We start from the raw sequence: 21,848 nt of genomic DNA on the forward strand, positions 1-21,848 counted from the left end.
AGGAAGAAAACAAAATCCCAGCTGTTGTGGGGCTTACCTTTGGTGAAATAAAGATAATAAATGATCACTTGGAGTTGACCGAATAATGAAGTATGTAAATTGTCTCGAGCACTCAATTTGGTGCTTTGTCCAATAAACAACTGATTCTACCACCCTCTCCTTGCTTTCCACCAATTAGAGGACAAATAGTGTCACATGCTTGAGGGGACCTGTGAGGGGCCAGAGGACATTTTGAGTGGCAGCCTTCAGAAACTATAGAACTGGCTCCTAAGAATAAATGTGGAATATTCTTATAGAAATGCTAGAATGATATGCTGCCTCTACAGCAGAGTATAGTCTCTGATTTAATCTTTGACTTTATTCTGGAACCCATCTGAAGCCAGCATAATGTTACAAATGAGATTGTGCTGGACGAGGCATGGTTAGTCTAACAAGCTAATAGCAGATAGCTGGGACGGTGTCTTACCACGGAGTTCGTTTTTGTTGCAATCAACACCCTCTTAGTTAAAAACATTACATTTCTTCTTCTTTTTTTTAAAATTTTATTTTTTCAGTGTTCCAAGATTCATTGTTTATGCATCACACCCAGTGCTCCATGCAATACGTGCCCTCCTTAATACCCACCACCAGGCTCACCTATCCCCCACCCCCCTCCCCTCCAAAACCCTCAGTTTGTTTCTCAGAGTCCACAGTCTCTCATGCTTCATCTCCCCCTCCGATTTCCCCCAATACACTTTCCCTTTTCTTCTCCCAAAGTCCTCCATGTTATTCCTTATGCTCCACAAGTGAGTGAAACCATATGATAATTGGCTCTCTCAGCTTGACTTATTTCACTCAGCAATAATCTCCTCTAGTCCATCCATGTTGATACAAAAGTTGGGTATTCATCCTTTTCCCCCACGTTGCATCTCCACTTCCTCATATCAGGGAGATCATATGATAGTTGTCTTTCTCCGATTGACTTATTTTGATAAGCATAATACCATCTAGTTCCATCCATGTCGTCACAAATGGCAAGATTTCATTTATTTTGATGGCTGCATAGTATTCCATTATATATATATATATACCAGATCTTCTTTATCCATTCATCTGTTGATGGTCATCTAGGTTCTTTCCATAGTTTGGCTATTGTGGACATTGCTGCCATAAACATTCAGGTGCATGTGTCCCTTCATATCACTATGTTTGTATCTTTAGGGTAAATACCCAGTAGTGCAATTGCTGGGTCATACGGTAGCTCTATTTTCAACTTTTTGAGGAACCTCCATGCTGTTTTCCAGAGCAGTTGCACTAGCTTGTATTCCCATCAACAGTGTAGGAGGGTTCCCCTTTCTCCGCATCCTCACCAGCATCTGTCATTTCCTGACTTGTTAATTTTAGCCATTCTGACTGGTGTGAGGTGGTATCTCATTGTGGTTTTGATTTGTATTTTCCTGATGCTGAGTGATGTGGAGCACTTTTTCATGTGTCTGTTGGCCATCTGGATGTCTTCTTTGCAGAAATGTTTGTTCATGTCCTCTGCTCATTTCTTGATTGGATTATTTGTTCTTTGGGTGTTGAGTTTGCTAAGCTCTTTATAGATTTTGGATACTAGCCCTTTATCTGATATGTTGTTTGCAAATATCTTCTCCCATTCTGTCAGTTGTCTTTTGGTTTTGTTAACTGTTTCCTTTGCTGTGCAAAAGCTTTTGATTTTGATGATGTCCCAATAGTTCATTTTTGCCCTTGCTTCCTTTGCCTTTGGCGATGTTCCTAGGAAGAAGTTGCTGTGACTGAGGTCGAAGAGGTTGCTGCCTGTGTTTTCCTCAAGGATTTTGATGGATTCCTTTCTCACATTGAAGTCCTTCATCCATTTTGAGTCTAATTTTCATTTGTGGATTACATTTCTTCTTATATTTACAAATATATTCTCCCATTCTATGGCTTACCTTTTTTTTTTTTTTGGATGGTGTACTTTGACCCACAAGAGTTTTTAATTTTGATGAAGTCCAATTTATGTATTTTTTTCCTTCTGTTGCTTGGGCTTTTCTTTATCATCTCCAAAAATCCTTTGCTTAATCCAAGGCCATGAAGATTTACTTTCATATTTCTCCTAAGAGTTTTCTAGTTTTAGCTCCTACACTTGGGTCTGTGTAGCTCCTACACAGGGTCTGCACAGTCATCCTTGTTTATGATGGGCAGTAGGTAGGGGCAGAATTCCGTTTTTCATAAGTGGATATCCAGTTGTTTTAGCACCATTAGTTAAAAAGACTTACTCCCATTTCAATGTCTCATTTAGTTTTTACAGTAGTCCAGTGAGGTAAGAATTATTGTCCCGGCTTGCAAGCCAGGAAACTAAGGCCTGGGGAGATTAAGTGACTTGCCCGAAACCACGAGGAATTCCAGGTAAGAAGTGGAATTTAATGGGACTCCAAAAGCAGGGTTCTTTCAGCAATACTGAAACGAGCATCTACTACAATGCCGCAGGATTAAAACAGACACAAAAAGAGTCTTTGATGCATTTACTTTTTTTTTTTTTTTTTTTTACTTCAGTTAGACACACCATTCCTGAGGAGTTGTCAGAGTCAAGAACTCTTGAGGCTGGGAAAGATAAGCACAATTTTTATTTTTAAAAAGCTAGTGATAACAACAGAAATTTGAGGAAATTTCCTGCAAATAGGTTGACCTTGGAAATGTGAAAATGAATTAAGGGAAACCTCACGAGAATGGGGCCGGGAGGTTTGTCAGAGGAGAGCTCCCAGGCCCTGCCACTTGTGGTTAACTGCAAATTCAACAGGAAGAGATGGACCTTCTAGGTCTGAACTCCTTTAATACCCAGAGAGGAAGACAGGCTTTGCTCCTACCCTGGCAACAGCGCAGCCACTGAGAGATGGGCACAACACAGCCAATGAGAAGCCGCTATACTTCCAGCTCCCAGTTTTCTCCAATGGACTCTTTGTTTGTAACCGCCACCCCCCTCCGCCCCCCCCCCCCCCCCCCCGCCCCTGCGACTCTGACTTTCTTGATAAAAGAGCACGGGTCTCTTCGGTGCGGAGGACTTTCCTACGGTTTGGCCATAGTGGTTTGTCCTGGGTTGCGGTTGTCCGCTATTCCCAGATGATACTATCTTTTGCTGGCAAAGTAACTGGCGGTTTTATTTTTAAGGTGAACAGAACTCAGTATTTTTGGTAAAAGCACCAGAGAACAGCTTAAGGAGATAGAGTCGCAGGCACCGGAGGGTCAGAGGGGACCCAGCAATCAGCAAATGGACCGGAACCCAGGTAGGTGCTGCGGCTGGAAAGCAGGAAGCCACGGTGAGTCCTGGGCAAAGGCAGCAAGGGCAGAACATCCCGGCCAGGGAACACCCCACTGTAGACCCCGGGAGCCTGATTTGTGCTCAGGGCTTTGTGTGGGTAGGTCTAGATCCAGACATAGGGGGAGCCTCAGGCCGGCTTGTGCAGCCTGCGTTGTGTCCCACACTGTGGGCGGGGGTGGTGAGGGGCACTCCCTCCTATGTACGTCAGGCACCAGGAGGAATCCTCTTAAATAACAGGGGAGAGAATGCTCGAAATGCCTACTCCCAGGACAGTAGAGAAACCACTCTTCTCTCAGCTGGTCCAGTGGTGTTTTGTTTTGTTTGCACGGAAAAGCTGCATTGTCTCCTTCTTATTTTCAGTCCTCTCCATATTTCACATGACCTGCATCCTTGATGAGATAAAAATCGCTCTGTGGTTAGGTGTTTTACACACCACTGCCTTGCATCTCCCATTGCACCTTAAAGACAGGCTTACAGCGGGTGTTTTCAAATTGCGGATGATCCCTGGGGTACCCCAGGGACCTACAGTCAGCTCTTCAGAACCCACATGTGGACTCTCATTAGCCAGTTTATCATAAGTTTGATTTACCTTCCAGTCCTGAATGCTACTAATGACTCTGCCTACGCTCACCATCAGTTGGGGATACGCAGAAGGCGTCTGCCCCTTAAAAATCAGCCTAATTCAGGGGTGCCTGGGTGGCTCAGTGGTTTAAAGCCTCTGCCTTCGGCTCGGGTCATGATCCCAGGGTCCTGGTATCGAGCCCCGCATCGGGCTCTCTGTTCAGCGGGGAGCCTGCTTCCTCCTCTCTCTCTGCCTGCCTCTCTGCCTACTTGTGATCTTTGTCTGTCAAATAAATAAATGGAATCTTAAAAAAAAAAATCAGCCTAATTCAGAGGAGGGGCTGAGAGTGGCTGGAGATGGATGAGCTCTGTCAGTGGAGGACTGGGGGCCAAGATGTAGCTTTAGCCTTGTTTGTACACATTTGTTAATATTGTTTCATTGGGAAGTTCAAAATGGGAGTCTTCAGTTTTCAAATATTAGGGGTACCTGAGAAGAGATGTTTGATTGCCAAATGGTATAAGGAATCAAACAAAGGGTGAACAAGCTTTGGAAAGGACAGGAAGACCTAGGGTCCTCCATTGCTGAACTTCCTGGGCACCACATTTAGATAGTTCAGTTCCTATGCTCCTCTGTGCCTGACCTTGAGCTCCAGAGCCCAGTTCTGTGGTAATGGAGGCTGAATGGCCTGGCCAGAGCTGTTCTCACCACTGGGAGAGGGCTGGGGGACACCTTGACTAAAGGTTATACCAGGAACCCCTGAAATGTGAAGACCGCACTTCTCCCAACAGAAATGCAGTGGTATTATCCAAAAAAGGGGAGTTTGGAAAGGCCTGGAAAGCCAAGCACCAGGCTTGCAAACATGTTCAAGGGGAAGCTACAGAGATGATGGCTGAGGGGGTCTCCGGACAGGACCCTGAGCACGGTAGAAGGGTTAGACAGATGGAGGGACACCTCTCTAGTCTTGGCTGGAGTGAGGAGGAAAAACGAGGTGAGGATGTGGGGGAGTTTGGAAGTGTGCTGAAAGAAGGTCCAGAGAGGGGGGGCCCAGTGGGTGGTTTCCAAGTGCTCCGTTGAATGGGGAAAGAGATAATTCAGTCAGGATGAGAAGCAAATGGATCAGGAGTCTGGAGATACAGGAGATAATTTCTCAGTTATTTTTTTCTGCTTTTCAAACTCTGTGTTTCTGAGTCTGATGCTCTTGGCACATGGGCACGCCGTTACAACTCACATTAGCTACCTCCTTTGACCTTTTTCTCTCTTTGACTGAGTCAGTTTTTCCTCTGGTTCCCACAGCCCTTTGCATACATTTCTCTCACTTCTGTGACTTTATTCATTACCCAGGTGTTAAGAATAAATGGGGAAGATGGTAAAAGTCCAATCAGTCGGAACTGAGGCTCCCACACACCTCCCGGGGTCCTTCCACAATTGGACTCCAACGTGGTTTGATAGGACCTTCAGGTGCTTTTGTTAAAGGGCCGGAGAGCAGACTGCTAAATCCCCTTTCTCTGGTGTGGCGTTGGGCAGGGCGCTGTGTGAGGGGATGCTTGCAGATAAAGCTCCTGCAGGGTCCCGACCTATAACTGAGTGAGTATGCTTTCCGCCTCATGCTCACAAACACCCTCCAAGGAAGGACTGTGTGCAGTGTGCGCTGAGTGGATCCTCTTAGCTAGAGTAAGAAAGCCATGGTTCTGAGGTCTCCAGAATGGCTCCTGTGGTTAAAGAATGACAACCACCCTTCTGTTTTCTCCATTCCCTAATGTATGTGCTTTGTAACTTCTAAGTGAATGTAACTTTTAAGTATCCATATAGGGAGTGTCCTTAACACCTAACACCAAGAGTTGGGTCAGGGTTTCTTAGGAGTCACAGGAAAAAAGTATCTTCTTCCAAATGAATTGTTGAATTTTAGGAGTCAGAGTGAGATAAGTAACATTGGAGACTTATGGTTAGTTCTTTAAAACAATGTAGCTCAGATGAACCCCCACCCAAACAATATGTGAGACATCCCTATTTACAAAATGAATTACGGGGTGGAGAGTGAGACAGTGATTTATAAATAAAATCTATCATAGTAAAGCTTTCTTTAGTGAAATCTACCAGTGGATTTAAAATATTCCATCAAAATCTAAAGTACGCATAATTTTAACACAATTCCATGTGCTAAGTGACCTAAGTACAAGGGTATTCCTAACAGCTTTTTTGTAATGGCAAGCTGTTACCCTTCCACTGAATAGTGATTGAATTATTGGCATAACAGAATGTTATACAGCCTTTAAGAGAATGGAGGAGTTGTGATATGAAAAGATCTCCAAGATACATTGAATGTAAAATCAAGATGAGGAAGTATGAAGAATGTCATTCCTCTATGGGAAAAATAGAGTTATATTTGTAAATACGTGGAGCAGTTCTGAAAAGAAATGCAAACACCGGTTATACTCTTCATCTGCAAAGACAGAAACAGGTGGCTGGGAGGAAGGGAGAGGTGATTTTTTTTTTTTTTTCACTCTCAAGTATGGGTATTACCCACTCAACATTTTTATTACACAGCCCCTCCTAATTAAAAAAAGTTTTTATATCAATTTTGATACACCAATATTGAAAAATGATTTTTGTCAAGTCAATTTCTATAATATCCCAACCTAAATTTTTTTTCTCTCAATGAAAGGCTTAGGTTTACCATTTAACTGTAATACTGGGCAAGTCAACCACCTACATGGACTCAGGCTCTTCATTTGAAAGTTGACGGGCTTAAGAGTACAGATGACTTCCAAAATTCCTTCTGGTCTCAGATACTGTGGTTATAGGCTTTGATTATGCAGTATTTGGGAAAAGCAATAAACTGGCAAAGAGAAGGAATTTTGTTGATGCCGCAGAAGTAAAGGTCTACAAATGTTTGTATACACTTTGTAAATTTCACTTCTACTCCATTCATCTTTGAAATATCAAGGAACAACAAGAGAGGCATAGTCAACTGAAGAAATTTATTTTTTTTTCTAGGTACATAGATGACATAATTATAGACAAGTTTTGATACATAGGAAAACCCTTCTGTCCACCTTTCTCTTTGCTAAATGAATCGTCACAATTTTTACAATTTTTAAAACAATACACAGCTTTCCTGGGCTGAAGCAATTGCAAGGACATATTGGGACTGGTATATTACAGCTACTTACAATGTTTAAGAACAGCAATGGAGAAAAATAAGTTATTTAAATATTGATTTCATATACAGAAAGTGCAATGTTGTTAGTTATATAACTTGCTTGACAGTTTGTTTTCTCTATCAATTTAAAATCAAGATAACTCGGACTCAGACTACTATATTTTGTGAAAATAATACAGTACACACATGCAGCATTGACTTGAACTGATTTCTTTTGCTGCAGTTATGAAAGCAAATTTTGCTATGTCAGGAACTGGTTTGCCATAGACTAGTAACTTCCAAATTCACCCACACGAAGGATCAGGACAGAGAATAGGGCTGCTACGGAAGGCCATGAAAATCTATCTGCTTCTTGGTTATCTGGGAATGTAAATAGTGGTTGGGGCTGGCTGCATTTATTCTAGACAGCTTTAAAAATTACACACAACAGATGTGTAGCTACCTGAGCCAAACTGCCTTTCTAGGTTTCTTTTGTGCTTTCCAAAGACTACACTTTTCACCCTTCCTCAACATTCTGTACCAAGTGCAACTGATTAAAACCGGATATTGCTGATGCCTCACACCTGGCCTCTGACAGGTGGCCCCTAAACCACCTTCATTAAAAGTCACACACACACACATTCAGGATTTTCTAGGATCAAATTAAACATTTAAAGCAAAAGAAGTCCAAACAAATACTAACAATTAAAAGGTTCTTTTTAAAAATTTTTAAAGCACAATAAAGTAAAAACCTCATCAGACCTACTATTAGGAAGATCTTCCCACTGAAAATCATTCATGGTCCCTGAATTTGATTTTTATATGCAAAGGCAATGACTTCCAAAGAAGAGTGACAAAAATATGGTTTGGCATTCTCAAAAAACTCCTCTAGGATGTTCCCTTTTCTGGTGCCACTTTTACTGACATGAAAATCTTACACTGCAAATGAACTAACTGGGAAATTTCACAGATTTCTCCTGCTTTATGATCAACTTCGGGACTTGGGTGCGGTCAGCTTAAACGATGAGTAGGATCGCAGAATGTCGGGCCAAGGAACTGGGCAGCTGGGTGAGGAGCGCATGTCCTCGCACACACGTCCGTCCCAGCAAGAGAGATGCATCTCCGCCATGGTCACAGGTAGCCCTGCAACCCAGTCACATTCCACGGGGGCTGTGCGCACAACCCGAGGAGGTAAAATGGGCTGTTCTTAAGATTTCAGTAGAAAATTGGCAGCTTGAGCTTTTTAGTCTGCATTTCCACAACTTCTTCACATGACATCTTCTAGAAGGTGAATATTATTGAAGAAACATATTTTTTAAATGTGTACCAAAGCATGAAAAAATTTATCACCTGAGAACATCTCCTTTTCCTCAGAAACATGGATCCAAGTACAGAGAGCAAATGCTGAAAACGGCTTTGTAAATGAAATCACTTTTTTCCCCCCTGAGGGAAATCGTTTTAATGAGTAGATGAAATGTTTAAGAGCTTTTGATCAAGGCTTTGTGTTCAAAGTGTTTCTATTGTAAATGATCACATTCAGTGCTTAAAATAGTTCTCATGATTAAGAATGTAAAGGAGATTCATTTAGTAAGCAAGGGAAACCTTAATTTAGTTGCCTGAATTTCTATGTGCTAGAAAATCAGACACCACACTAAAAAAGGATGGAAAACGCTACAATCAGTTGGAAAACAATTGAAAATATGCAAATACTTAATACGTAGCTAACGTGGTTTATCTGGCTCCAAAATGAACTTTTATCCAAATTAAAAGAATATTCTCAATAAGAAAGGAAAATGGCATCTGAGTTATGAAAGTTAGAAAAAAAATTTTTAAATAGCTTACAAACTGCTTCCCTTTTTAAAAACATCTTTCTGAAATAGTCAACCTTCCAATGACTTTGCAAAGCTGATCTGTTAGCTGATTTGGGGATGGACGTGATCAGGAGTCCAAGTCAATACTGCAGCACGATGACCAACGTGGTAAACAAAACTAAACTGATTAAAGTGAAGGTAGTTACTATACACACACACACACACGCACGCTCACCCACACGTGCACACATACTCACGTACACACCCCATCTCTGAATTTCAGATAGCTTTTTACTGGATTTGTAGTTAGTGTAAAAACTGAAAGCCAACATGAACTTTGTGCCTGATAAACACCCCTACAAAATAAGCCATGTTAGAGTGAGGCAATTAGAAAAGCCCATTTTTGTTTTTTGCTGAAAACATCTCACATATGTTAGATGGCAGTCTAAGCTGAAGATTGGAAACTATGGTTACAGGGTAATGAACACTAGGATAACTGCTTCAAAGCTTATATTAAGGCAAATAAAAGCTGATTGCTAAGAAAGCAATTATTAAAATGTCTCTTGTTTACTTAAAGGAGAACAGGATTTTTTTTTCCCTAGTGCAGCCAGATTTTCTTACTTTTGAACAAACAGGCATAGTCAATAGTGTACAGTGAACTCCCAAGTCTGTTACTTTGGCCTAGCTAAAGCCCGTCTGGCCCTCAGGTATCCTGCAGGACGACAGACAGAAGGGCATGGGCGTTCTCAGAAACGAAACAGGCTGCCCCTCCCTCTGCTCCCAGCCTTCCCAGCACACCAAGACAGACTGGAGGCACAGCACGTGTGGCAAGTTGGCTTCCTGGTCCTTTTGTGTTCTGAAAATAAAAATAAGTGCTTGTCTTTTCTTTGGGGGGTCAAAGAGAACCACACCAGTTTCCTCGAGGGGGCTTTTCTGGAGAAGAGAGGGTCATCAGTCCTGTGCCAAGGTTTCATGCTCTGTGTGGCCATACACTAGGCCTTTCTTCTGGATCTGGTCTGCATGTCCCGAGGAGGAGGAATTGCATTAGCATAAGCACAGTGAAAGGGTGGCTGTGGTCCAGGGAGCTCCATTATGGGCCTGGCTACATGGCCTCGGGGCCTGGTGGCAGTTTGAAGAGTCTGGCTGCAGACACGAGCTTGCTTATGTGTCTCTCCTCTGTGATGCCGGCCTCCTGAAGGCAAATGTGGGACAGAGAAGGCACTTGGCCCAATGTGCTGAACCCGGCTTCGGTGAGGGCGCTGGTGTACATGGGCAGACCGATGGAAACCAGCCAATCTGACACAGACGAAACGCATCCGGGAGAGAGGGGCTTTCTACAGATTTCTGTGAGTCCACCACTTGGGATCTGGATAAAGAAAGAAAGCAATTTTATAAAGACTTGACATAGGCCGCCGGAGGGCTCCTTCTATAACTAAAAGGAGCACGACTCAAATACTACACTGCCAGACTACTGGAAAGCGCTCGTGCCATGAGATGTCTGAGACCAAGAGTAGGCTCGAGAATTCTTTCTCAGCTTCTCAAAGGTGAAAAGGGGAGACATATCTTCAAGGAAGTTTTTCAGGTTCTAGAAAGTACTTGGAATTAGCTCTAATCCTAATTATGTGTCCAAGTCTCCAAACTGTAAGCATTTCTATACCCTGTTATTTTGTCTCCTTCAAGGAAATCCCTAGGTAATTCAAGAGGCAGGCCTGTGCGGTGTGTGGCAGACAAGATAGTCAATGGGCAGAGTTTTTATAAAACAGATTTTCCACTGTACTTTGAATCTACATTAACCAGAAAATTAAATATTTCATCCATGTAGTTATAAAGAAATTAAAATACAGTGATACCAAGTGTTGTCTAGGGGAGGGAAATGGACGTTTACACTCTACTTCTGAGAAGACCAGGTGCTTCTCTTTCAGGAAGGTAGTGTACTGTCAAGTGTGCAAGTCCTTGAGGTCTCGTATAGGCTTGTGTAAGCAAACCCCCTTAAAGCACTATATATATACTCAGAAATTAACCTTGGGAGTCTGTACAAAGATTATATATTAACAAGGACGTTCTTTACTAAATAAGTTGGGGAAAAATTTAAGTGTTTCAACAATATACGTAGGATTGTTAAAAGAGGGCACATTTACTAGAGCATTTTGACATACTGATAAAAGCATGTTCAGGAACAGATTCATGATCTGATCACTGAAAATGGGTTTCAGAACTGTTCATTTACTAATGTATGTGCAGAAAAAATGACTAGACAGATTTTTAAGAACTTTTTCATACTGCTAGGATTATAGAACATTTTCATTTTTCCTTCTTTCCCAAACTGAATTTCAAAAACTTTGCAGGCTAAATATGTATTCCTTTCCCTCCAGGTGTCTCCTTTTGATAGTGGCCATGCTCCCAGGGCTGCTTAATGTTTGCCAGCATGCTCGTCATTCAGCGCTCTGACTAAATGGGCTTCAAAAGCCGAGCTGGGGGGACCCCAGGTGCCAGCCGCTCACCGCCATGCGGTGCTGCTTCCGCAGAAGCTTCACGCGGATCTGGTCCATGTGGGTGGCGACGTCCCTCTCGGGCTGATCTAAGTCCTCGGCGTATCTCTGCACCAGGGCTTCAGGGATCCCACAGCGGCCATGCTGCAGAGGGGAACAGAAACATGGCATCAAGGGCTGCAGGGAATTTCTTCTTCAACAACAGCAAACACGAGGTAGGGGAAGATACCGGTAGCTACTGGAAAGTAGCACCAACAGTTTTCATTTTAAATGAATGTATTTGTAGTCAGGATGGATGTTTTAGAGAGAATGGGTTTACATTTTGATCTTTCTGGTACTGATGAATTCTAGGAAAATGTTTTGAAATGTAAGTAAAGCAGAAGCGGTACTGCAGACTGTCTCCCAGTCTGCAGGGGAGAAGGGCACACTCGCGCCCTACAGGGCATCTACTGTTGGCGCTGCGTCTCTCTTACCCTGTCAGGTCATTGGCCAGTGCTTACTGTAGAGAACAGCTCTCACTACCTTCCATTCAGAGGGGTTGATTCACTAAAGATCAAGGAGGAGGAGCAAGGGGTGGAGGATCATACTTTAAGGGATTTGTGGTCAAAAGAATTTTAGAACCAGGACTCCCAGGAATGTGTTATCAAAGAATACGCATTCTTAGGAGTAATGCACAGCTAGATCTATTATCATTTGTCTTCAAAATCATTTTGGTATTGGTAGATCTACTCTCTTTCTTTCTTTCTTTCTTTTTTTTTTTTTCCTAATAAGCAGTGAGTTTTCATTATATGAGTTTTCTCGGTGTTTCTGGTACAGTGAGAGATCTCATAATCATTCCCCCATCACTCATACAGATAACTATACGATATAATTATGTCTGAAAAGGGTTCTGCAATTTTCAGAGTGGTTTCACATTTATTTGTTCCTAATAATACCTGCGAAGGTAGTTGTGCAAGCTTATTATTAATCCCATTTTACAAATAGGAAATGAAATGGGGATTTGTTAACATTTACAAACATACAGGTTCGTAAACATTGGAAACTACAAGTCTGTCCAGTAAGCCAGCCATTTCTGGAACCAGCTCTCCCTGCAAAATACAGCTGCCAAAATTAAAAATAAGCAAAAGAAGAGAGAAAAAGAAAAGTCCAAGACTGTCTGTGTTTCATCTGGACGTGGCTCCCATTCATGCCAGCACCTGGCAGTAGAGGGCCTGGCTCGGGCCTCCCCTGTCACCCCGCCCCCCGCAAACAAGTGTCGGCAGGGGTGCCCTCACCACTAGGCCAGCTCTGTGGGGCAGCTGTGCGGCTCTTCTCACCAGGCTGCCTGACTTAAAGAAGCAGAGGCCCTTAAGGCCTTCAGTACCTTATCAGAGTATGGCTCCTCAGTGAGATCGATGCCTTCAGCTCGTAACTTGTTTTCTGTGAGCATTTCCAGATCGACTCCCCGAGCGCAGGAGACCTTCCTGGTCAGAGCTGGGCCCAGCTTCACGCCATGCTCCTGGAGGCTCGTGCTCTCTGGGAGCTCAGAGAGCCAGGGTGGTGGTCTTGCGCTCGGGGGGCTGCCAGGCTCCTGTCCTGAGGGAGGCCTGGAAGCCTGAGGTGAGTGACAGTCACTGGGGCTGCCCCTTTTCGCAGGCAGGCTTGGGGCGTCGGGGCCGGGGGGGCTCGGGTGGAGTCCGTTGGCCAGGCGCTCTCGGCTCTTCTTGGCAGGAACAGGCGGAGGCTGGGCCGGATGCTTGGCCTGTGCTCTTGTCTCGGGGCCCCTCTGCTCAGCAGCTAGGCCTTCTTTGGTGCCTGGGGGGTGATACGTTCCTTCAAAATCGAGTCCTTTCCTGTGACCCTCAAGAGGCATCCTTGTTAAACTGGGTTTGACTCCGGGATGTTGGGCATCGTAGGTTTTGGGCAGACACGGAGGAGGGGATGCACCACAGGGCGAGGGTGCTGTGGAGCCTTCCAGTTTCCTAGTTGCTGGCTTCTGAGGTTCAGAACATCTCTTGCTTTGGGTCAGTAGCAGTGCATTGTCAACAGCAGGGTCTCGTTTGGGGCTTTGAACCTTTGCAATGGAGGGGGTTGTCTTTTGTGGCACTTGTGGTACAGTCTGAGGGCAGGGGTCTGTCACCTCGCCAGGCACATCCTTCTCAGCAGCAGGCTCTCCTTGAAGGTCATCCAGGGAGTGGGATCGAGGCCAAGCTTCCACAGCCTGAGGGCCCTCCAGGGTCTCGCAGCTCCGACAGATGGAAACAGGGAGGCTTCTTCGGTTTTTGTTCGGACCAGTCCCACACGGCTGGTCACAGCACTTGGAAGCGCGAGGGGCAAGGCCACTGCCCAGCCTGCCCTCCTCCTCCTGCTTCAGTGCATCGGCCGACTTTGTTAAAGGCAGCGTTGGGTAGTGGCCCAGCTGATTCCTGTTGAACGACTTTAAGCTGGACTCCGTTGACGACTTGACAGAGAGAAGGCCAGTCTTCCGACTCTTGCCTGTGAAACAAGGAAATACCTTATAGTCATTTAAAAAAAAAACACAAATCAGTCAAACTAATGTGTAAAGACATGCTGATGTAATTGATATCTCCAACTCCTGTGTCCCATTGCTGAATGATACTAAGGACAGAAAAATCACCATTTAGGACGTTGGGTGACAGAGGTTATTATGGCCCCATTTTTATTTTTAGAAAGAATTCTCAGACTTATTAATGGACCCGTAGAGACTGAAATTGTCATGAGGAAAAGAAATAGATGTCTATGTCAGGCGGTAAAATAAACCTAGGCCTAATGTCTGCTCCTAGCCACAATCAGTGTAGAAGAGTTTAGTCATCTGTATGCAGTTTAGAAAGCACAGGGCGGGATTTCTTTTGGGGAGGCCAGTTTCCTGAGATCAGGCTGCGAAGGGCCGGTGGACTGAATTCTATCAGCATCACCCTAACATTTACTGGTGACCACAGAACTCTCGAAGTACACCTTTCTCTAAGCTCTCCCCTCTTACTCTGGTTTGTTGGTGTGTGTGAAGTCAGTGCATCCTAGAAACAAGTCAGCCCATCTTGGTATAAGTCAGTAAATAAGCTTCACTAAGTATTTTGTCTGAGATAATCTGTAAAATACTAATATGGTTCTAATTTCCAGGGGAACAACAGCCCTGATTAAGATCAGTTATCAGGCTGATAATTGAACTGATTAACCAGACATCATCTACTGATTTGATGGTTGTTAAGTTGAGGTCAACTGCTAGTATTGCTTGATAAGCTTTACGGAGAATTTACTTTGTGTGGTCAGGCCCTGTGCTAAATGCTTAGTTTTCATCAGTGCTTTTAACACAGACACCCCATAATTAACTGTCCTTTGCTATATTTAGGTTAATCCCATGTTTGATGTGTGCTTTGACGATGGGTTGAAATGCCTGAGAATATTCCAGATGATCCTACTATTCCAGGGCAACAGAAAAAGACAAAAATTTTAAACCCACATCAGGTTTGGAAGATACAAAGAAAAGGCGTACTGTAATCTCTGAAAGAAAGGCTTTCTTCCCAGTCTATTATTTCAGTAAACATTTCTAATGCAATATTTTAATTTAGAAATTTTGACATCTCCCCATTAAGCAATCTCAGCCTTTCAATAAAAAAGCAGTAAGGAGACATTGGGTGGTAGATGGACTGGATTAGGAAGGAGTAGAGATGGTGCCCACTCTAGGAACCTGGATATAGATACTTTTGGGTAAATGAAAGATCTTCTCTCATAAAGCCTCTGTGTGCTCTACAACTGAGGGAGAAGGAACAAGGAGAAAAGGCCAGGGCACCATGATATTACTAATGGATTGGCCATTATCAGCAGAGAAAATCAGATTCCTTCCAGGATTCCTGTTTTCTACCAAACTTGAATTCCAAACTGATCATACTAAATGTATGATGTTAGGCATAACTCCAGACACTAAGATGGATAAAAACAAGAGCCGCCTCAACCAGACTTATAAATAGCCCTGTCCTTTTAAATCAGACACAAATCAACACATGAAGTATTTTGGCAAAGCAGATGCATGGTAAGATGGCCTCAGTCCCTTATGTGTGATAATGTGAGGCCTCAGACCCCATCTGCCTGTGTTAGCAACATGCTAAGCACTATAGATAATTATTTCATTAGTTACATGGAGAATGTCAGGCCATTGTTACTCCTAAGGATACTGACCATGGTCCCATTTTTTTAGTCATCACAGATAAAATGAAAAAAGGGAAATTACTTCTCATGAAGCATATCCTGCTAAACGTAAAGTGTAAAAATCAGTTAAAATAGAAAATTCTTAAAACCGTTTTAGTATAAATTTTAGGTATGTGGCTTTCCTTCCCTTTGGCTATGAATAGAAGCTGAGTGTATAGATTGTACCTCCACATCTACTTGTCCTGGAAAGATCCTTGAGTTCACCCTAAAGGTCAAGTACAGTTTGCCAGCTTCTGTCATTCCTCAGCAGGTACTCCTTGATTCTTTTGAAAAAGCATTAAGTCTGCCTGCCAGTGTTATCTGTGAAATCCTTACCAATCCAAAAAACAGTCTGGGGAATGAAATTCCTGAAAATGTTTGGATGTGGAAAGGTTATTAACAGGAGAGGAAAAATCTTGGGGACTTACAGGAAGACTTCGACCTTTACTAGAACTCAGAGGTCACTGTGCCCCAGTGCTCTAGTGGCGGGCTTTCTGGTGTTCACGCGTAGTTTCCACACTGTGTTGTGCTAGTTTCAGGTGTACAATACAATGATTCAACGATTCCGTACATTTCTCAGTGCTCACCAAGTGTACTCTTCATCCCCTTTATCTCTTTCACCCATCCCCCACCACCTCCCCTTTGTTCTCTGTATATAATAGTCTCTCTCTGTTCGTTTTGTTTCTTAAATCCACATATGAGTGGAATCATATGGTATTTGTCTTTCTCTGACTGATTTATTTCACTTGGCATTATACCCTTTAGGTCCATTCATGTTGCTGCAAACGGCAAGATTTTATTCTTTTTCTATGGCTGAGCATATATAGTGCATCTTCTTTATCCATCTATCAGTGGACATGGATTGCTTCCATATCTTGGCTACTGTAAATAATCCTGCAATAAGCTAAAGAGTGCATATATCTTTTCAAATTAGTGTTTTCATTTCCTTTGGGTCAATACCCAATGGTGAAATTACTGGATCATATGGTAATTCCATTTTTACTGTTTCTTAAAAATATATTTACTTTAGAGAGAAAGAGAGCATGAGTAGGGGGAGAGGCAGAGGGAGAGCAGCATACTCCCCTCTGAGCATGGAACTGGACTTGGGCTCAGTCCCCCAACCCTGAGGATTATCACTTGAGCTGAAATCTAGAGCTGGATGCTTAACCAGCTGGGCCACCTAGGCACCCCCTACTCTTTTTTAAATGTTTCACAGAATTCACCTGTGAAGCCATCTAGTTCTGGTTTTTTTGGTTGAGAGTTTGTTTTTTATTTTTATTTTTTTTAGAGACAGAGCATCTGTACATTAGCAAGTCAGGGAGGGAGGGGGAAAAAGAGAATTTAGTTAAGCAGGCTCCATGCTCAGCATGGAGCCCCATATGGGGCTGGATCTCAAAACCCTTGAGAGCATGACCTGAGCGGAAATCAAGTGTCAGACGCTTAACCTACCGAGCCACCCAGGCACCCCTTGTTGAGCGTTGTTGTTGTTTTTTTAAATTACTGATTAATGTCATTGCTAGTGGCATTATTGATGGTATAGTGGTGAGCAAAATTGCCTTCCAATTTCATTGCTTGTAAGTGATCTGTTCAAATTTTCTCTTTCTTCCTGATTCAATTTTGGAAGGTTAAGTTTGTAGGAATTTACCCATTTCTTCTAGGTTGACCAATCTGTTGGCATGTAATTTTTCATAATAGCCTTTGTTTTTCTGTGTGTCAGTTCCTTTGCCTTCATTTCTGATTTGGGTCCTCTCTTTTTGATGAGTCTAGCTAAAGATATTACCAATTTTCTTACCTTTTCAAAGAACCAGCTCCTGATTCCATCTGTTCCATTTTTTTTTAGTCTGTACTTCATTTATTTCTGCTCTGATCTTTGCTTCCTCTACTGGCTTTGGGCTTTCTTCTTTGTCTAGCTCCTTTAGGTATAAGGTTAGGTTGTTTGAGATTTTTTTTCTGTTTCCTGAGGTAGGCCTGTGTTGTATAAGCTCCTCTCTTAAAATAGCTTTTGCTGTATCACAAAGATTTTGGACCATTGTGTTTTCATTTTCATTAGTCTCCATGTATTTGTTCATTTCCTCTTTGAGTTTTTGGTTGACCCATTCATTGTTTATTAGTACATTATTTAGCCTTCATGTATTTGTGCTCTTTCCAGATTTTTTCCTGTGGTTGATTTCTAGTTTCATACCTTTGTGGTTGGAAAAGATGCCTGATATCACTCAACCTTTTTGAATTTGCTGTGACTTGTTTCTTGGGCTAACGTGTGATCTATTCTGGAGAATGTTCCATGTGCACTTGAATGCGTATTCTGTTTTGGGGTGGAATGTTCTGAATATATCTATTAGGTCCATCGGACCCATTGTGTCATTCAAAGCCACTGTTTCCTTGTTGATTTTCTGGTTGGATGATCTGTACATCCAAGTAAGTAGGGTGTTCAAGTCCCCTACTATTACTGTATTACTCCCAATTTCTTCCTTTATGTCTGTTAATATTGTTTTATATATTCAGGTGCTCCCATGTTGGGTGCATAAAATTTTACAAATGTTATATCCTCTTACTGGATTGTTCCCTTTATCATTATGTAGTGTTCTTCTCTGTCTCTTGTTACATTGTCCATTTTAAAGTCTATTTGTTCCAATATAAATACTGCCACACCAGCTTCCTTTTTACTTCCATTTGCATGGTAAATGTTTTTCTATCCTTTCACTTTCACTCTGTATGTGTTTAGGTCTGAAATAAGTCTCTTGTAGGTAGCATATAGATGGGTCTTGCTTTTTTTTTACATTCATTCACCACACCTTTTATTGGAGCAGTTAGTCCATTTACATTCAAAGTAATTACTGGGGTACCTGGGTGGCTCAGTCAGTTAAGTGTCTGCCTTCAGCTCTGGTCATGATCCCAGGGTCAGGGGATCGAGCCCCATGTTGGGCTCCCTGAGCAGCAGGAGTCTGCTTCTCCCTTTGCCCCTAACCCACTTGTGCTTGTGCTTGCTCTCTCTCTCTCTCTAATAAATAAAATCTTAAAAAAATCCAAAAACTCAAGGTAATAATTATGTACTTATTGCCATTTTGTTACTTGTTTTACAGTTGTTTTAGTTCTTTTCTGTTCCTCTTTTCTCTTAATATCTTCCCTTGTGGTTTGATAGCCTTCTCTGGTGATATGCTTGGATTCCTTTCCCTTTATTTTTACATGTCTTATAGGTTTTTGATTTGTGGTTACCATTAGTTTGATATACAACACCCCATGCACATAGCAGTCTATATTAAGTTGATGGTCACTTAAGTTTGAAATCATTCTAAAAGCACTAAATCTTTACTCCCTCAACCCCATGTTTTATGTGTATGATGTCATACTTTACATCTTATTTTGTGAATAACTTGACTGATTTTTATAGATACAATTGATTTTACTGCTTTTGTGCTTTAATCTCAGTACTGGTTTTATAAGTGATTGATCTACTACTTTTACGTACTACTATGATCTGCTACTTTTTGTATTTACCTGTGAAATTTTTTCCTTTCATCATTTTCTTACTCCTGATTATGGTGTTTCCTTTCCACTCAAATAATTCCCTTTAGTGTTTCTTGTAAGGCCTTGAACTTCCGTTTGTCTACTCTGAATAACAGCCTTGCTGGGTAGGGTATTTTTGGTTTTTTTGTTGTTGTTTTTCCTGTCAGCACTTTGATATGTCATGCCACTCCCTTCTGGTCCCTGCAATGGTTCTGCTGAAAAATCAGCTGATATAGCCTTATGGGGCTTTCCTTATATGTTAACTGTTCTCTTGCTGTTTTAAAAAGTCTCTTTGTCACTACTTTTTGCCAGTTATTACGTGCCTTGGTGTGGACCTCCTTGGACTGATTTTGTTGGGGGCTCTCTTTGCCTCCTGGATCTGGATGTCTGTTTCCTTCCCCAGATGAGGGAAGTTTTCAGCTATTATTTCTTAAAATCAGTTTTCTGCACCCTTTTCTCTCTCTCCTCCTGGGATCCCTATAATGTGAAGTTATTATGCTTGATTATGCCACTGAGTATCCTATTCTCATTTTTTCTTTTCTTTTCTTTTTTTTTTTTTTTTTGATGGTTCAGCCTAGTTGCTTTCCAGTCCTGTCTTCCAGCTCACTGATCCATTCTCTGCCTCCTTTAATCTACTACTGATTCCTTCTAGTGTATTTATAATTGTACATAATTGCAGTTATTGAGTTAATCTCTGATTGGTTCTTTTTCCTATTTTCTATCTTTGTTGAAGGTTTGAGATACTCCACTCTTCTCAAACCCAGTGAGTATCTTTATGATCATTATTTTGAATTCTTCATCAGGCATATTACCTTTCTCTTTCATTTACCTCTTTGGCCGTATTTACGTCCTATTCTTGTCCTGTTCTTTCATTTGGGACATATTCTTCTGTCTCCTTATTTTGTCTAACTCTGCATTTGTTTCTGCTTATTAGGGGAGTCGGTTTTGTCTCTTTATGTAGCCTTACAAAGAAGAGGTTCTGTGGTCCCCTGTTCACCTCATCCAGGAGATTCAAGGGGTCTTCTGTGCGGACTGCCTATACCCTACTATTGCGGCTGAGCCTCAACAGTTTGCCTTCAGTCCAGTCGGCTGCTGTGGGCTGGGTTTGGTCCCTATGTTAAGAGTCAGTTTGGGGTGGTCATGGGCTTTCACTTGAGTGATGTTGGCAGTCAGACCAGATGCCTGCCCTCTGCCTGTTTGCAAGGGCTGCTGTCACACTCAGCTGTAGGGGGTTCTCCAGGTGTTGTCCTGAGAAGCTTCTATTGGTGAACAGGGCTGGCAGTCTGGCCAGATGGCTGCCAGCACTACAGATGCACCGATCCATAGGATACTCACCCTGCACTGCTGGTTAGAAGGTTTGGCTGCTGGGGCTGAGTGTACTGGGGGTGTGTGGTTATCTTCCCCTCTCTGCGGGGCGGGAGTCACTTTGGAGAAGCAAAAGTCCCTGCCAGGGCTGCTTCTAGGTTGGGTCCTGGTGAGATCCGCTTTGGAAGGACTCCTGCCAACTGAGATGGTCTGGATGGGGCAAGTCCACAGGAGAACACAGGGGCTGTGTGTGTGGTGCTAGCAAGGTAGCTGGAGAGTGTTCACCCTGTTTCCTACAGGTGGTCCAGGTGGGGATGGAGGCAATGGTACCTGCTGGCTCTTTTGTTCTTAGAGAAGTCTCCTAAAGAGCCCAGTCTCTCCAGCACCCATTCTGAGATTAGTAAATAAATCTCCTGCACGCATACCCTGGGTGCTTTCCAAACTGCTGCTTCTGTGCTGTATCTTGGTGGGCTTGTTATGCTAGCTCTTTAAGGGCAAGGACTATTTCCTATCCCCCTTAGCTCTCTTGAAGCTGAGCCACTGATTTTTAAAGTACCTGCAGTTCAGCCCAGCTGGTTGTTAAAAACCCACAAACCTGAAACCTACTGGTTTTCAAAGCCATCTTCCATTGCTGGTCCCCCTTGTCTAGTGTGCCTAGTGTGGCGTCTGTTCTCAGTTCTCCAGTGCATGGGGTGTCCCTCCTGTTTGTGGTTAGTCTTGCCTGGAATTTAGTTCCTGACCATGTCTCCACCCCTCCTACTTTTTTGCTATGTCCTTCTCTCAACAGTGAACTGGGCAAGTCTGTCTTGCCCATCTTTGGGGTGTTTTCTGGGTTGGATGCAGTGATGAGGCTGTTACCTGGTTGTGTCTATGGGACAAGGTGAGCTTAGGATCCGCCTACTCTGCCCTCTTCCCAGAAGTCCTCCAGGTGGGTTTTCAGTCCCATCTTAACTGAGGCTGCTGTAACACGAGTTTCGGGAGAACCACTATCTCCCCAAATTGATAAGACACTTTGGCAGAGTTCATGGATCAAAGTTTGAGGTCCTCAAAATGCTCATCAGAATCGGGATTAGGGTGAGGTGAGCAAAGTGCCCAGGACAGTAGCAGAGGTGGGAGGTGGCTGCTGTCAGGGCCAGGCAGGTGCAGGCGAATACCTGAGCATGAGTGTCTCCTTAAAGTCTGCACTCTGCCCGCTCGCCACCCCTCCCCCCACACTCTTGTCCTGGTTTTAGGGCCCATGATGGCTCTCAAACTATTTAAATTCTGACCTAGAGTAAGAAACACATTCTACATTCAGCCAGTATACACACATATGCACAGAGACACATCCACACTGGAAAAAGATTACAAGTCTAACAATATCAGTCTTACCTTTGGAACACACCCTGGTATTTTCTATTCTATTCTATTTTACAAAACTGCTTTTCATGACCCTTTAAAATGATTTTCCAATCCACTAATGAATTGCAAGCTGCAGTTTAAGAAGCTTTAGTTCAGTCAGTGCTCAATATTTTAACATATGGGCTATTTGAAAGGATTCCAATGACAGCTAAAAACT

At 42.9% G+C, this 21,848-nt stretch overlaps 1 protein-coding gene across 3 annotated transcripts in view; it reads right to left on the reverse strand.

The window, feature by feature from the left end:
* Positions 1-6,819: 6,819 nt before the first annotated feature.
* SASH1 (SAM and SH3 domain containing 1) overlaps positions 6,820-21,848 on the reverse strand; it is a 188,304-nt gene continuing 173,275 nt past the window's right edge. For all 3 annotated transcript variants that reach the window (XM_080805787.1, XM_080805786.1, XM_080805788.1), the window contains 3 exons: positions 12,663-13,774; positions 11,312-11,443; positions 6,820-10,176 (listed from right to left, as the gene is read on the reverse strand). In XM_080805787.1, the coding sequence (XP_080661913.1) occupies positions 9,913-10,176; positions 11,312-11,443; positions 12,663-13,774 (1,508 nt within the window). In that variant the 3' untranslated portion in view covers positions 6,820-9,912. The remainder of the gene's footprint in view (positions 10,177-11,311; positions 11,444-12,662; positions 13,775-21,848) is intronic.

The sequence above is a fragment of the Martes martes genome (genome assembly GCF_963455335.1).
Source record: "Martes martes genome assembly, chromosome: 6".
Classification (NCBI taxonomy): Eukaryota; Metazoa; Chordata; class Mammalia; order Carnivora; family Mustelidae; genus Martes; species Martes martes.